Source organism: Mirounga angustirostris, unplaced genomic scaffold (genome assembly GCF_029215605.1).
Source record: "Mirounga angustirostris isolate CCGP_5_RB_7025 unplaced genomic scaffold, mMirAng1.0.hap1 SCAF_22, whole genome shotgun sequence".
In the NCBI taxonomy this organism is placed as follows: domain Eukaryota; kingdom Metazoa; phylum Chordata; class Mammalia; order Carnivora; family Phocidae; genus Mirounga; species Mirounga angustirostris.
Window position 1 is genome coordinate 156,298 of NW_026991730.1, and position 15,997 is coordinate 172,294.

The window sequence follows — 15,997 nt, forward strand, 5'->3', positions numbered from 1 at the left end:
TTACAAAGATGAAAACAAAGTGAAGGACAACCTGTTCCCCTTATAAATCGAATGTGAGTGGTCTGCAAGGTCCCAAGGAGCAGGAAAGGAGTTTGCTGTTTGTTAGCGTGTCTCGGGCTGAGCATGCAAGAGTAGGTGTGGCATGGTGTGGCAGGAAGAGTGTGGCCTTGGGATGAAGGCAGGCCTGGCTTGGAGTCTCTCCCACCATTTCCCTGTGGATGACAGGTCCATTCCTGAGACTTCCTCCATCCCCACTTTCATTTCTGCAGTCGGTGGATGGTAACAATACTGGCCTTGGAGGGCTGTGGGGAAATTACACGAGGAATCTGTAATGCTCCTCGTGTGGTCCCCAGCATGCATCCCACACATTTTAGTCTCCTGTACTCACCTTGGTTAAATAAAGGGAATGGTAACTAGTCTGCTTTTTTAAAAATAATGATGTGGCCCTCTATCAGGAGGAGCAGAGTGCGTCATACGGACCTCATGCCAGGACCTGGACAGTCTTTTTCTCTCTGTCCTCCTCATGACATCACCACCTCCAAGGCTACATCTGTAGGCAATATCACTCGTCTCAAATATATTTTACTATTTCTGTCTTTGCCTCTGATTTTTATTTATTTATTTATTTATTTTTGGACAGCTACACTACCTTCATTTCTCAGTTCACTAAGCATTCTGACCTATTTCTTACCAGATACCAAGCAGATTGGAGTTGTTTACTCAACATAAAGGAAAGGTTGATTTCAATAATGAGAGAGAATCTAGGTGTTCATGGAATGTTGTATGAAATTCAGAAAAATAGAAATAATAGAAACAGCAGCACCACACGTAGAATAAAAGCCTGTACTTTGAAAGAAACGGACCTAATTTCAAATGTAGACTCTACTCATCACTAATATGGTGACCTGGGCAAAACCTTCAGACCTCTGATTTTCAGAGGTCTTCTCTAAAATAAAAATAATCCCATCTCACAGGGTAGTTGTAAGGTTGGAGAAGATTGCATACATGAAGTTCTTAGCATAACACCTGTCATGTAGTAAGCCCCTGATAAATTATCATTAATGTCACTCAGATTGAGTACAGCATTTTGCCAAATTAGTACTTGCATGTCTTACTAATGGCATGGCATAACTGGGAGCTGGTGAGGGCAGCAAAATAAAGGGGGCGTAGTTTTTTTTCTGGTGACTAAAAAGCTTCTTGATATTTGGTTGGAATAGTCTTTGTCTTTCATGATGTTTTGTGAATAATGAAAACAGAGACAGAGCAAGTAAACAGCTGACCTCCCATCCACCTGCTTTTGGACATTTATTGAGCAATCATCAGGTTCCAGGCTGGCTATCAGTTACCTTTGTGTTCAGGGTTGAGAGGAAAGTGCACGCAGTTAGTTCTGTCTCCAGCATATATTCCCAATCTGTCTGCTGCCTCCTTCCTTTTTACTGCACTCCTATCCTGGAGCCCTTGAGAGCAGGCAACAGGACTACTGCCTCCCCTCACCAGTCTCCCTGCTCCCACTCTTGCTCAACCATCCATCCATTACCTACCAACAGTCAGAAAAATTTGCGAGAGCTATAAATCAGATTCAGTCAGTCCTAGTTAAAAATGCTTTGGCAAAATATTTCCACTTTTCACCATGGCCTGTGAAGACCGTGTGTGACTGGACCCCGAGCGCAGTTTCACATCTGATCGCATGCCCCATGCTTTCGGCTCCCATCAAATCAGCCTTCCTGAGCCCCTCCCCCCAGGGGTCAGGTTGCACCCACGTAGCCTGCCGGTCCCTCAGCCTAGAAGGTTCAGGCACCTTGTCTAGGACTGTGGCTGCTTCTCATCCCATAGATCGAGTTTCAGTGCTGCCACCTAGGAGAGACCCTCCTGGACTACCCCTCTCTCATACGTTCCCATCATCTCCACACGGCCCCCTGTCTACTTTCTATCAGAAGCACTAATCACAATCTATAATTACCCCTCTTATTTTTGTCATTTGTAAGTTCCAGGCAAGAGACACACTGCTTGTCACATTCTCTATTGTATTCTCTGCAGGGGGGGGAGGGAGGGGGGTATGGCACAAAACAAGACCTCCATAAGTACTTGTTGAATGAATGAAGGATCCAAACATGGGCAAAAACAAAAGAAAAAAAATGTCATGTCTTCTTATGGTAAGGGTTAATGGAAATGTAACTTCGTGATCATCACAAGGGCACGTTGCTTAGTATACATACTTGGTATCGGACACCAGCAAGAAATCGCTGAATAAGAAGAGGTGCCGCTTCTGCCTCCTCCAGCCTCTCTTGAGCTCGACGGGGCCGTGGATAAGCAGGGTATGGGCGGCACCCCCAGATGATGTAGTGCTTTTGCTGCAGGCATCCACCTCAACAGAAGAGCTCTTCCTGCAACCCACCAAACACCACGGAGCAGCTAGTTACTAGTCAAATATACAATAGAGTTTTATGCTAAATGTCAAGGTTCGCATAACACTAAAATTTAGTCTCAACCCCGAAAGCAGAGCTCCAGAGCTCACATTCAGGGATCGCTGAGTTATAGAAAGCTATTGAAAGAGATGAGGTCGGACGTCTGGGTGGCTCAGTCGGTTAAGCGTCTGCCTTCAGCTCAGGTCATGATCCCAGGGTCCTGGGATCGAGTCCCACGTCGGGCTCCCTGCTCAGCGGGGAGCCTGCTTCTCCCTCTGCCTCTACCCCTCCACCCTGTTTGAGCTCTCTCTCTCTCTCTCTCACATGCTCTCTTTCTCAAATAAATAAACAAAATATTTTAAAAAAGGAGAGAGAGATGAGGTCACTTGGTGAATTGATGCAGATGGAGAACAGTTTCAAGGACAAAGCCCTTGGGCATGCCAACACTTAGACGTGGGGTGGAGAAAGCAGCAAAGCTAATCATGAGCTTTTAGGAAGGGGAGGATCAAGAGGTAGAGTGTATTACAAGAAGGCAAACAAACAACAACAACAAACAGGACAATTGGTGGCCTAATATAAAACAAAATGATACGGTGTGTGTGTGAAGAATTAATTACAATTTGCTTTCATGTTAAGATAAAAATGAAGACAACTGAAGATTCTGGAAATTTACTTATCTAAATCTATCTAAATCTTATCTAAATCAATATTCAAACTTGGGGGAAAAATTCTCAAAGATCGGCAAAAATACTGGAAACATCAAAAAGTTTCTAAACACAAGAGTTTAGCTATTACTTGGCTGAGCTCTGACTGAGCTCTGATAGGACTTTCTGGTCATCATAGGTAAAACAGCTAAATTGAACAGAATGCAAAAGTTCTTTCATAAATAGGACAGATATTTTCATAGACCTGGGAAAATTCTCTCTCGTGGAGCCAAGAAAGTGTCTCCTCCGAGAATGTAAACCCTGCTCTCTTCAGCTCAGCGGCACTGAATCTTACGAACCTGAGTAGCCTTTCACGAAGCTGGTGCTGAAGTTACTCATTAGTGTACACGTATTAGAAGAAACAAAAGAGAACAACACTTCCTGTTATTGTCAGTCTGTTTTGAGGCTCAAAAATAGTATATCAAAAGACTACCTTCTGCAGTGAAGCCTTGAATGACCACCTATAAGTTCTGCATACTTTCTGAATGATGTGAACATCCTTTTGTCTTCAGTTCTCAGGACTGAAAATCAAGTGAGTCTACAGCACTAGGCAGAGTACTGTAAAATACTTGAAGCCTGAGGATTCCATAGTAACCTGAGATCACTACCATTATGATGTCACGGATCTAAGGCTCATGCCGTAACTGCCAAACTGACATACTTGTTTCCCTGATTTGGCCTGCACGTTTTGATTTTTTAAAAGTAATCTTTTTTATTTTGAGATAACTATAGATTCATATGTATCTGTAAGAAATAATACAGAGAGATTACATCAATTTTCTACAGATAGAGACTTCCAGACACTTCCATCACCACAAGGATCCTTCCTATTACCCTTTTACAACCACACAAACTTCCTTCCACCTCCCCCACCTCTTTAATCCCTGGCAATCACGAATCTGTTCTCCATGTGTATAATTTTGACATTTCAAGAATGGTATACAGAGGGGATCATATAGTATGTAACATTTTTGTGATTTGCTTTTTTCCACTCAACATAACGGGAGAGTCATCCGGATTGCCACAGGTGCTCACAGTTCATTTCTCTGTGTCTCTTAGTAGTATGCCAGGATATGGCTGTATCACAGTTTGCTTCAGCACCTGCTGAAGGAATTCTGGATTGTCTGCAGGCTTGGGCGTTCACTAATAAAGCTGCTGTAAACATCTGTGTACAGGTTTTTGTGTCAGCGTCGGTCTTCTCTCCTCTGGGCTAAATGCCCAGGAGTCCAATTGCCAGGTCCTAGGGTAGCTGCTCTGTTTTGTTTTTTAAGACACTAACTGTTTTCCAGAATGGCTCTGCCATTTCACATTCTCACCAGTACTGTGGGAGTGATTCAGTTTCCCCACATCCACACTAGCATCCACACTGGCAACTAGTGTTGTCATTTTTTATTTTAGCTGTTCTGATAGCTGTGTCATGATATCTCACTGTGGATTTAACGTGCATTTCCCCAATGGTTAGTGATGCTAAACATCTATTTGCCGTGCGGACATCTTCTTCAGTGTGACGGAACCTACAGTAGTCTGTTAAAAACATTTTCCGTGGAGACGGTGTTCCCTGTCCACTAGAAAACTGACCATTTTACAGATGAGGAGGTGCTTCACGGACAGGTTAGACGCTTTCAATTCAAGCAGCTGCGACATAACATGAAGGATTCAAATCCAGCTGACTCAGGAGGTCACTCAGCTTCCTGTGAGGGCCCCCCACTCTTCTCACACGGACAGTGTCTTTCCTTTGACAACAGTGGAGGACTGAAATTTGATCCTACTAACAAAGTTCATGGTTTCCCTTATAGGCACCTCGAACAGGTATGTGAATCCCTCTCTTTTATTCCCCACTCGACTCTATGGGCCTCAAGGAAAGAGTCTATGTCTGATTTATCATTTTAATTCTCACAAACATTGGCACATTGGAGGAATTCAAAAATTCTCTTGAATGGGTGAATGAAATAGTTTTCTGGCATGGATGGATGGGGAAAAGGCATGACCTAAACTAGTCTCTCTCTCATTTACTTCATTCATTCAACAGATAGTGTTTGAACCTGTACTAGGAGAAAGACACTTGCTAGGTCTGGGCAACAGAGAGCCAGGCCCAACTCTCACAAAACCAGGATTTAAATGGGGGGGTGGGGGGCAGAAATTAAACAAAGAGTGTCATCAATAACTGTGTAACACCAGACTCTGGAAAGTACTGCAGAGAAAAATTAAAGAGTGAGATGAGAAATTAAAAGAGGGACCTGACACCTGATTTCAGTTGTGAAGAAGTCTCCTTTGAAGAGCTCCTTTAAAATGAGCTTTAAAGAATAATTAGGGATTGATTAGAGAGAGGAGAGAAAAGAGGAAGGCAGAGGGAAGGGACAAGAAGAGAAGTGTATTGGAAGGGAAGATACATTTTTCAGCTGAAGGGACAGAATGCGAATATGTGACGTTTCAGAGACATGGAAGAGTTTGCTAGTTTGGAGATACAGGCAGAAGGTACAGGAGCATGAAATATGCCTGAAAAAGTAGGTAGAGGCAAGAGCACAAGTCCTGGTAGACCTTTTAGACTTTACTGAGGCCTCTCATCTTAAAACCAAACTAGCACAGAAGTGACATGTAGATAGTGGCCTTCAGACTTTTCACCACTTTTATTTTTTTTAAGATTTTATTTATTTATTTGGGTGGGGGGTAGCAGAGGGAGAGGGACAAGCACAAACAGTGCTGAGAGTGGAGCCTGACCTGGGGCTCGATCTCACAGCCCTGAGATCATGACCTGAACCAAGATCACGACCTGAGCCGAGATCAAGAGTCAGAAGCTTAACCGACTGAGCCACCCAGATGCCCCTTCTCACCACTTTTAAAGGGACAAGTGCTAGTCTGGACATGTTTGATTGTATTAGAACCATGGAGGCTCATGGGGCAACACTTTCTGGCCTCCCCTCAAGCATCTGTCAACAGTTATTTAATGTAAAAATGTAGGCAAACTTATCTCTGCACCTTCCCCAATTCCCAGATTATGTCCCATTTCTCTGCCTCTCCCTTCAGAGAGGTTAGAGATTTAGAGACCAGGAAAACTCTCCTTCTAGAATCTAGTATCTGCTTATCAATACTGATATGCATCAGTCTCACTTGGGGGAGTTTTCAGGCACTCCCTCTCTAACCCCCAGAGGTTCTGATTCATCAGATCCAGAAAACCTGTATTTTGAAAAATTTTTTGAGTGATTCTTGTATGTAACCAGGATTGTGAGTTACTAATCTTCAGGAATTAATTGAGAAAGATGTAGTGTTCTGATTCTATCTTCCCCTTGTAGTAAAGCCAAGGAGAGAAAAGTTTTCTTAGAAAGATAAAGGGAGCTTTCCTTAGTCATGTAATAGTTACATTTACAGTAATAGCTAAAGCTTAATTTCTTCTAAAATACCATTGCTACTTATTTTAATTTGATGAATGAGCTCTAAATAGAATCACAGTGATAGGGTTTGTTTTCATCTATTTCATTGAACACTTAACTTTTCACCCTAAATATCAAATAGAAGAGATAGTATAAGGTAATCCTATGCCCATAATACCAATATTTTTAAGCATGTTGCAAAGACAAGACTATTTAAAAATTTTTTTTGAAGATTTTATTTATTTGAGAGAGAAGTGAGAGAGAGAGAGAGCATGAGCAGGGAGGGGGGTCGGGGGGAGGGGGAGAAGCAGACTCCCCTATGAGCAGGGAGCCCGATGTGGGGCTTGATCCCAGGACCCTGAGATCACGACCTGAGCCGAAGGCAGATGCTTAACTGAATGAGCCATGCAGGTGCCCCTAGACTATTTTTTTAATTCAATTTCTTTCTTTTAATTTTTTTATATTTATTTTATTTCAATTCCAGTATAATTAAGTGTTATTATTAGTTTCAGGTGTACAATATAGTGATTCGATAATTCTATACATTACTCAGTGCTCATCATGATAAGTGTACTCTTAATCCCCATCACCTACCATCCATCCCCCCACCCACCTTCCTTCTGATAACTATCAGTTTGTTTTCTATAGCTAAGAGTCTGTCTTTTGGTTTATCTCTTTTTTATTTGTTTTGTTTCTTAAATTCCACATATAAGTGAAATCATATGGTATTTGTCTTTCTCTGACTTATTTCACTTAGCATTATACCCTCTAAATCCATCCATGTTGTTGCAAATGGCAAGATTTCATCTTTTTTATTGCTGAATAATATTCCATTGTGTGTGTGTGTGTGTGTGTGTGTGTGTGTATATCACATCTTCTTCATCCATTCATCTATCAGTGGACACTTGGGCTTGCTCCATAATTTGGCTACTGTAAATAATGTTGCAACAAACATAGGGGTGCATATATCTTTTTAAATTAGTGTTTTTCTCTTTTTAAAGATTTTATTTATTTATTTATTTATTTATTTATTTATTTATTTATTTATTTATTTATTTGAGAATGAGAGAGGGTGAGCAGACAGGTGGGGGCAGGGGCAGAGGAAGAGGGAGAGGGAATCTCAAGCAGACTCTGTGCTGAGCGCAGAACCCAATGTGGGGTTCGATCCCATGATCCCGAGATTATGACCTGAGCTGAAACCATGTGCTAGATGCTTAACCGACTGAGCCACCCAGACACCCCACAAATTAGTGTTTTTCTATTTGGGGGGTAAATACTCAGTTATGGATCATATAGCAATTCTATCTTTAATTTTTTGAGGAACCTCCATATTGTTTTCCACAGGGGGCTGCACCAGTTGGCATTCCCACCAACAGTGCACAAGAGTTCCTTTTTCTCCACAATCTTGCCAAAACCTGTTGTTTCTTGTGTTGTTGATTTTAGCCATTTGGACAGGTATGAGGTGATAGCTCATTGTGGTTTTCATTTGCATTTCCCTGATGATGAGTGATTTGAGCATCTTTTCGTGTCTGTTGGCCATCTGTGTCTTCTTTGGAGAAATGTCTGTTGATGTCTTCCGCCTATTTTTAAATTGGATCATTTGGTTTTTTGGTGTTGAGTTGTATAAGCTCTTTATATATTTTGGATACTAACCTTTTATATCATTTGCAAATATCTTCTCCCATTCAGTAACTTGTCCTCTCGTTTTATTGGTGGTTTTCTTTGCTGTGCAGAAGCCTTTTATTTTGATGTAGTCCCAATAATTTATTTTTGCTTTTGTCTCCCTTGCCTCAGGGGACATATCTAGGAAGATGTTGTTACAACCAGTGTCTGAGAAATTACTATCTGTGCTCTCTGCTAGGACTTTTTTGGTTTCAAGTCTTACATTTAGGTCTTTAATCCATTTTGAATTTTATTTTTGTGTATAGTGTAAGAGAGTGGTCCAGTCTCATTCTTTTGGATGTACCTGTCCAGTTTTCCCAACACCAGTTTTTGAAGAGACTATCTTTTCCCCATTGTATATTCTTGCCTCCCTGCTTGTACATAAAATCATGGGTTTATTTCTGGATTCTCTATTCTGTTCCGTTGATCTATTGTCTACTTTTCCGTCAGTACCATACTGTTTGGATTATTACAGCTTTGTGATATACCCTGAAATCTGGGATTGTGATACCTCCAATTTTGTTCTTTCTCAAGATTGCTTTGGCTATTTGGGGCCTTTTGTGGTACCATACATATTTTAGAATTATTTGTTCTAGTTCTGTGAAAAATGCTATTGGTGTTTTGATAGGGATTGCATTAAATCTGTAGATCATTTTGGGTATGGGACATTTTAAAATATTTGTTCTTCCATCAATAAGCATAGAATATTTTTCCATTCATGTTGTCTTCAATTTTTTTTCATCAGTGTTTTATAGTTTTCAGAATATAGGTCTTTCACTTCCTTGTTTAAGTTTATTCCTAGGTAGTTTATTATTTTTGGTATAATTGTGAATGGGACTGTTTCTTAATTTCTCTTTCTGCTTCTTCATTATTAGTGTATAAAAATGCAGATTTCTGTATATTGATTTTGTATCCTGTGATTTTCCTGAACGCATTTACCAGTTCTAGTCTATTTTTGGTGGAGTCTGGAGGGTTTTCTGTATATATAGTATCATGTCACTTGCAAATAGTCAAAGTTTTACTTCTTCCTTACCCATTTGGATGCCACTTATTTCTTTTTCTTGTCTTATTCCCGGGGCTAGGACTTCCAGTACTATGCTGAATACAAGTAGTGAGAATGAACACCCCTGTCTTGCTCTTGATCTTGGGGAAAAGCTTTTAGTTTTTCACCATTGAGTATGATTTTAGCTGTAGGTTTTTATATGGTCTTTATTATATTGAAATATGTTCCCTCTAAATCTACTTCGTTGAGAGTTTTTATCATGAATGGATATTGTACTTTGTCAAATGCTTTTCTGCATCTATTAAAATAATCATGTGCTTTTTATCCTTTCTCTTGTTGACGTGATGTATGATGTTAATTGATTTGTGAATATTGAATCACGTTTGCATCCTAGGAATAAATCCCACTTGATCACGGTGAATGATTTTTTAATGTATTGTTGGATTGGGTTGGCTATTATTTTGTTGAGGATTTTTGCATCTGTGTTCATCAGAGATATTGGCCTGTAGTTCTCTCTTTTTTAAAAAAGATTTTATTTATTTGCGATAGAGCAAGAGTGAGAGAGCGAGAGCGCACAAGCAGGGGGAGTGGGAGAGGGAGAAGCAGGCTCCCCGCTGAGCCAGGAGCCCGATGGGGGACTCGATCCCAGGACTCTGGGATCATGACCAGAGCTGAAGGCAGACGCTTAACTGACTGAGCCACCCAGCCGTCCTCTTTTTTTTTTTTTTTTTTTAAGTGTCTTTACCTGGTTTTGGTATCAGGGTAATGCTGGCCTCACAGAATGAATTTGTGATTTTGGAAGCTTTCCTTCTAACTCTTCTTTAAATGTTCGGTAAAATCCACCTGTGAAGCCATCTGCTCCTGGACTTTTGTTTGTTGGGAGTTTTCTGATTACTGATTCAATTTCATTCCTGGTAATCAGTCTGTTCAAGTTTTCTATTTCTTCCTGATTCAGTTTTGGGAGGTTATATGTTTCTAGGGATTTATCATTTCTTCTAGGTTGTTCAATTTGTTTGCATACAATTTTTCATAATATTCTTATAATCCTTCATATTTCTGTGGTGTTGGTTGTCCTTTCTCCTCTTTCCCTTCTGATTTTGTTTATTTGAGTCCTCTCCCTCTCTCTCTCTCTCCTTTATGAGTCTGGCTAAAGGTTTATCAATTTGGTTGATCTTTTCAAAGAACCAGCTCCTGGTTTCATTGATCTGCTCTATTGGGTTTTTTTTAGTTTCTATTTCATTTATTTCTGCTCTAATCTTTATTATTTTCTTCCTTCTTTAGGTTTTGGGTTTTGTTTGTTCTTTTTCTAGCTTCTGTAGGTGTAAGTTTAGGTTGTTTCTTCAATGTTTTTCTTGCTTCTTGAGGTAGGCCTTGATTGCTATAAACTTGCCTCATAGAACAGCTTTTGCTGGATTCCAAAGTTTTTGGACCATGGTGTTTTCATTTTCATTTGTCTCCATGTATTTTTTAATTTCTTCTCTGATTTATTCCCTTACAATTTTAAATCTTTGATTAAATGTGTATATTGGAAAACATTATGTAGTGTCGAGAGCATGAGCTCTGGAATCCAATTACCTAGTTTTAATCCTTCCTTATGATTTACTACCTACATGACACTGGGTAAACCAGTTATACTTCTAAAGCCTCAATGTCCTTATCTGCAAAATCAAAATGATGATAAAAGCATCTGCTTCATAGGGTTGTTGTGAGAATTAAATGAGATCATACTCCAGAAATGTTAGTATGGTACCTAAAAGATTAATCCTTCAAATAATTTAGTTATGCTTACAGGAGACAATGAGACTTTTTATTCAAAAATAGCAACAATATAATGGGTATTCCCCCCATGAATAAAGACAGGGAGAGAGAACAGGTAGTAATGCCAATTGAGTAACTACAAATTGCCAAGTTCTTTGCCAGGCAGTTTATGGACATCATCTCATTTGCTTGCAGCAGATTTGTGAGGTAAGAATCATTATTTCCATTTTATAGATGGAGAAACTGAAGCTCAATAAAGTGAAGTAACTGAGAACCACATACCAAATAATCTGCAGAGTCAAGTTTGTCTAATTTCAAAGTCATATAGTTTTTCCTCACCTAAACAATGTTTTCCTTCTGGAGGAGGAAAGAAAATATATTTTAAGCCACATCCCATTTAGGTTGGCTCCCAAATTATTTAACTGACACATATGTGAGTGTTTTCATCAGCTGTCAGTGTTTGCCTATGGTGCCCCTATCCCACTCAGTCTCTCCTCCCTGAAATGGCTGGTTGAGGAACACTTAGCCACTGCTGGTACCATGTCCTAACTCTCAGTCAGGAAGTTTGCATCAGCTCCCAAGATGGACAGGAGACTCCTGTTATTTTACGGAGCCAGATCTGAGGTTTTAGACAGGCAGGGAGTAGGAGGAGTCAGGACTGGGAAAGTCGAATGATTCCCCTCCTGATGTCTAGTGGTTCACATCGCTAAGATAGATACCAGGCTGTGAATTGTGCCTCCTCAGCTGATCCCCATTCTGGATCAGTATCCCTATGAGTAATTTCTCTCCTGATTCTGGCACTCTGGACTTTCTACTACCACTGATGGGTTTTTATCTCTATAGAGGGGAAAAAAGGGATGCCCAGGCCTTGGCTGCGAGTGCTCACTCCACTACCCTTTGCTGCCCTCTACTGACCATACCTGGAAAGTACATTTAACCTTTCAGGCCCTTGGCCCAAATAGATACTACAGTGAGTGAAACCAGGCACACAAAATTTGAGGTGCACCAAAAAACTAAGTAAATAAGATATGATATTTTAATTTTAATATAGTATTTTAAAAAGTCAATTTGCAAAAAATACATGGTGAACAAAATATCTAAATGTACCCTAAAACAGTACTACTAGCTTATATGTACACAGAACCTGCCATCCATCTTTTCATTCAAGAAAGAGGTCTAATACTGCAGTGGCAAATCATGCTATCAATACTGGTCAACCTTTTTCATCACTCACATATATGGGGGAAAAAAACCCAGAAAATTTAGAGTAAGTGAAAAACAAAAATGAGAAGGTCTAAGTGGAACAGATACTGTTAACAGTCGAATCCTAAAGAAAACAAGTAAGAGAACAGGGGGAAAAAAAAAAAAACTGATTAAGAAAACAAAACCAACTAACATCTTCAGAGTCAAGAAGCCAAAGAATGGGTGGCTATAAAATAAGAACAAAGAAAAAGATTTTTTGGAAATTAAAGATATCATCGACCAAATTAAATGTACTAGAAAGTCTTGAAGATTGAGTTTAAGGAATCCCACTTGACTTTGACACTTGGAATATTCATCTTTCAGTTTTAATGACATAAGATTACCCTTTCTTTCTCAGTAAGTAGAGCTATTTGGTCCTTCGGTAAGGAGTAATTTAATCATTGGAATAATGGAAATGCTATTTTAATTTGTAGAATCAACGTATAAACAAAACTTGGAAGACAACAACTGTAAAAGAATCTGACTAATACTAACATTGATAATATAAAAAAAATGGAAGTCTGAATATTAAGGCAGCAGAGACGTGGAAGAGATAATGTCACAGATCTTTTTCACCTATTTATTTATATAGCAAAAAATCAAGATACACTGTCTAAAATTGATGTAACAAAATACAGACGTAAGCATACTCTTTAAAATGGTAATAACCAGAAAAACCAAAACAATGTAACTGGAAAACGTAGAAGCAGATGGATAAAAGAAATAAGTTTCTCATCTTTCAATAGATGCTATTTCAAGTTCATAAAACAAGAAATGAAAGTATTAACATAGGTTTCAGAGGTATTGTGATAACCACCAGCAGAACAGAAAATATTTAAAAATAGGGAGCTGGAAATGAGGAGTTGGGGAACAGGTTCAGGCAGGGAATTTACTTTTCATTTGGTACCACTCTGTACTGCTTGTTTTTTAAAATGTGTGTATGTATTAATTTTACACTATAAAAGTTAAAAAAAAAAAAACAAACCCTCTTTGCAGCTGCAGCTCTTGGCATCATTTCCTTCCCAGCTGCAGTCTCTTTCCTTACACCAGTGGTCAGATCCTACTGAGACAGGAAGGAGTAAGAGAGAAAAGAAAAGTTTCTGCCCTTAATTTAAGTGTCTTGGAATCTTTTTTATTTGTTTGTGCTTGTGTTCTGTCTTTTCAAATGGCGCCACTCTTTGGAATACTAACTTTTGACTACTTTCATCTGTGATGTCTAGAATCTTCTTAAAGTCTTGCTAAACTTTGGTATCCTTCTGTTCCTTCTTGACAAAGAGTAATCCTGACTCATTGGCTCTTACTGCGACCGTGGTATTTTATTTTCTTAGAATCTTGGTTCTGGTCAACTACTTCCTAGCCAGGTCCAACTCAGCCTGCCTAGGTAGGAATGAAAAGTCTATGGAAGAGTGATGACAATTACTACTATCAGAACAAGTAAGACGTGGCATATTAGTAAGTTAAACATAGTGCTAAGGGAGCAGGGTGACGTTCATTACCCCATTCCTCATGCACTGACAGAGGAGAATGTGTTTCACTCCACTGTTCTGGAGAGAACACACTCGGAGGAATTTGGGAGTAGACGTTTTCTCTAGACCACAATCTTGCACCAAAGTGCCAAAAGCATGGGACACGAGACACAAGGAAATGAAACCAGAATATCTAAATTTTCGAAGAAGGCAATAATGTCTCAGGGTCACTCTCTAAATTTGAGAAACAAGGCAGAGAATCATAGGGGAAGGGAGAGAAAAATGAAACAAGATGAAACCAGAGGGAGACAAACCATAAGAGACTCTCAATCTCAGGAAATAAACTGAGGGTTGCTGGAGTGGTGGGGGGGTGGGAGGGATGACGTGGCTGGGTGATAGACATTGGGGCGGGTATGTGCTACGGTGAGCGCTGTGAATTGTGGAAGACTGATGAATCACAGACCTGTACCCCTGAAACAAACAATACGTTATATGTTAATAGAAAGAAAAAAAAAAAAAGAAAAGGTCACTCCCTGAAAGTAGGCAATATATATGGGAGATAACTACACACGAGTCACCAAAACAAAACAGTAACAACAGCAAACACAAAGAAATACACACACATATTAAACATAAACCGTTGTGGAAGCACAACAGTTGCTGGGCGCTGTGTGCTCAGTGAATACGGACTCACAGGCTGTGGACTCAAGGCGGGTGCCTCTGGCTGGCTTGCCGTGGGACTGAAACCCAACAGTTCCCAGGTCCTCGCTGTCTCCAATAGAGGGAGCACTAAGTTACCTGCCACGCCATTACCTATTCACTTAATTGGGGGACCACAGTTTTGTTTGTGACAACTTCTATAGGGGAGATGCAGTTTCTTTGGTGACTGCTGACCCCTTGGAGACTAGAACTAATTCGAGGTTCGAACCAACTTTGAAGAGGCTGAAGAAGCTACGCCCATTCCTGTGAAATCCCCGGACACCGCTACAGCTACCGGAACCCAGGCTCTGCGTAAAAGCCTCTGGCTGACACTGAGCCAACTGTATACGATTGAGAATGAAGGCACTTGGACTTTAATTTCTATGGGCTTTTGTGAGGGGATTTAGTTTGGGGGGAAGTGGAGTCATAAACAAAGAGTGTCCTAGTGTTCAAATCTGGGACATTTTCATGTGGATACAGTCTCTGTGCTCATTTCATCAAAGGCTGGTGAGCCCCTTTGGACAACATGACTGGACGTAATTAGTGATACGAAATGGAACGGCGAGTTAACTTTCAGCCTAGGGCGCTGCATGGCGTTCTACCGGACTCATGGGGCCGGAGTCTTTTGTGGGCAGAAAGCAAGATGCCCTTCAGCAGTTCCCGAAGGACTCTGTGGGGAGGAGGCGAGTTCAGGCGTGTGTGAGCGCAGCAGTAGCGGGAGCAGGCGCGGCTCCGCTAAGGGGACTGCTGCCCTGGCTCCCTTCGGAGGCTGGAGCACCATGGGCTACGACACTGCTTCGCAGCCTTCCATCATGAGTGCGCGGCCTTCTTCCCTTGTCTACATTTGCATCATCCATACAAAATACTGATCGGTTTTTCTTTAAATATTCAGAGTGGACTGTAGAATCTTCGCTCATGGTAACGTGTTAGAACATGTTATACGTTTTTCTGAATACAGACTAAAATACATAGCTACTAAAATTAAAAAAAAAATGCCCGTGAGCATGCTACCTAAAGCAACTCACAGGACGCCTGTGGAACGCACAGTGTAATACACTAAAAAGCTTAAAAAGCTGGCAAATATTCAACGAGAGGGATGCATGCTACTCCACTCTCCGGGTCTCCACTCCAATCCTGATGACAGAAGGTGGTGTTGGGCAGAGATTTGGGGCCCCTCTCTCCACGTTCTCTCTCACACCATCCCAAGCAACAGAGAAAAGACCTTTCTAAGACTTATAGGAGTTCGAGTCAAGTGCTTTCTTATTGTGCCCTTGGCGTTCAGGACGCAGGGCTTCTTGCTCCCACGTTGGAGTGGGCTTGCGCGAGGATGCCTGCAGTTGCCTGGCCATTCCCGGCTCATTTCTGGAGGTGTAGTAGCAAACCCTGTTTCTGCTTGAGATCTAAGCCTCACTCTACCCAGCTTTGCTAGGGAACCCCATGATTTGGATGATAACATACATCTCAATCGCCTTCTGTCTCCTCTTTCTCACTCGTTCAAATTCCAACACAGCATGTAGTTACAAAAACAAGTGAAAGAATGAGAGAAGAAACTGTTGATGGAAGAAGATGCATGCAGCTATCGTACAGCAAAATACTGTGTGTATATAAACATCTAATGATCGCTTGTTATGAAAAAGTGTTTTTTAAAAAATTAATGAAACTTGATACTCAAATACTGTTGAGTTCTCCT

The 15,997-nt window shown here is 40.6% G+C and overlaps 1 protein-coding gene across 1 annotated transcript in view; it reads right to left on the reverse strand.

Annotated features, from left to right (window-relative positions):
• Positions 1–15,997, reverse strand: part of LOC135363125 (rho GTPase-activating protein 20-like) — a 44,093-nt gene that overhangs the window by 23,686 nt on the left and 4,410 nt on the right. The window contains exon 2 of the mRNA XM_064583814.1: positions 2,217–2,384. Coding sequence (XP_064439884.1) covers positions 2,217–2,384 — 168 coding nt within the window. The remainder of the gene's footprint in view (positions 1–2,216; positions 2,385–15,997) is intronic.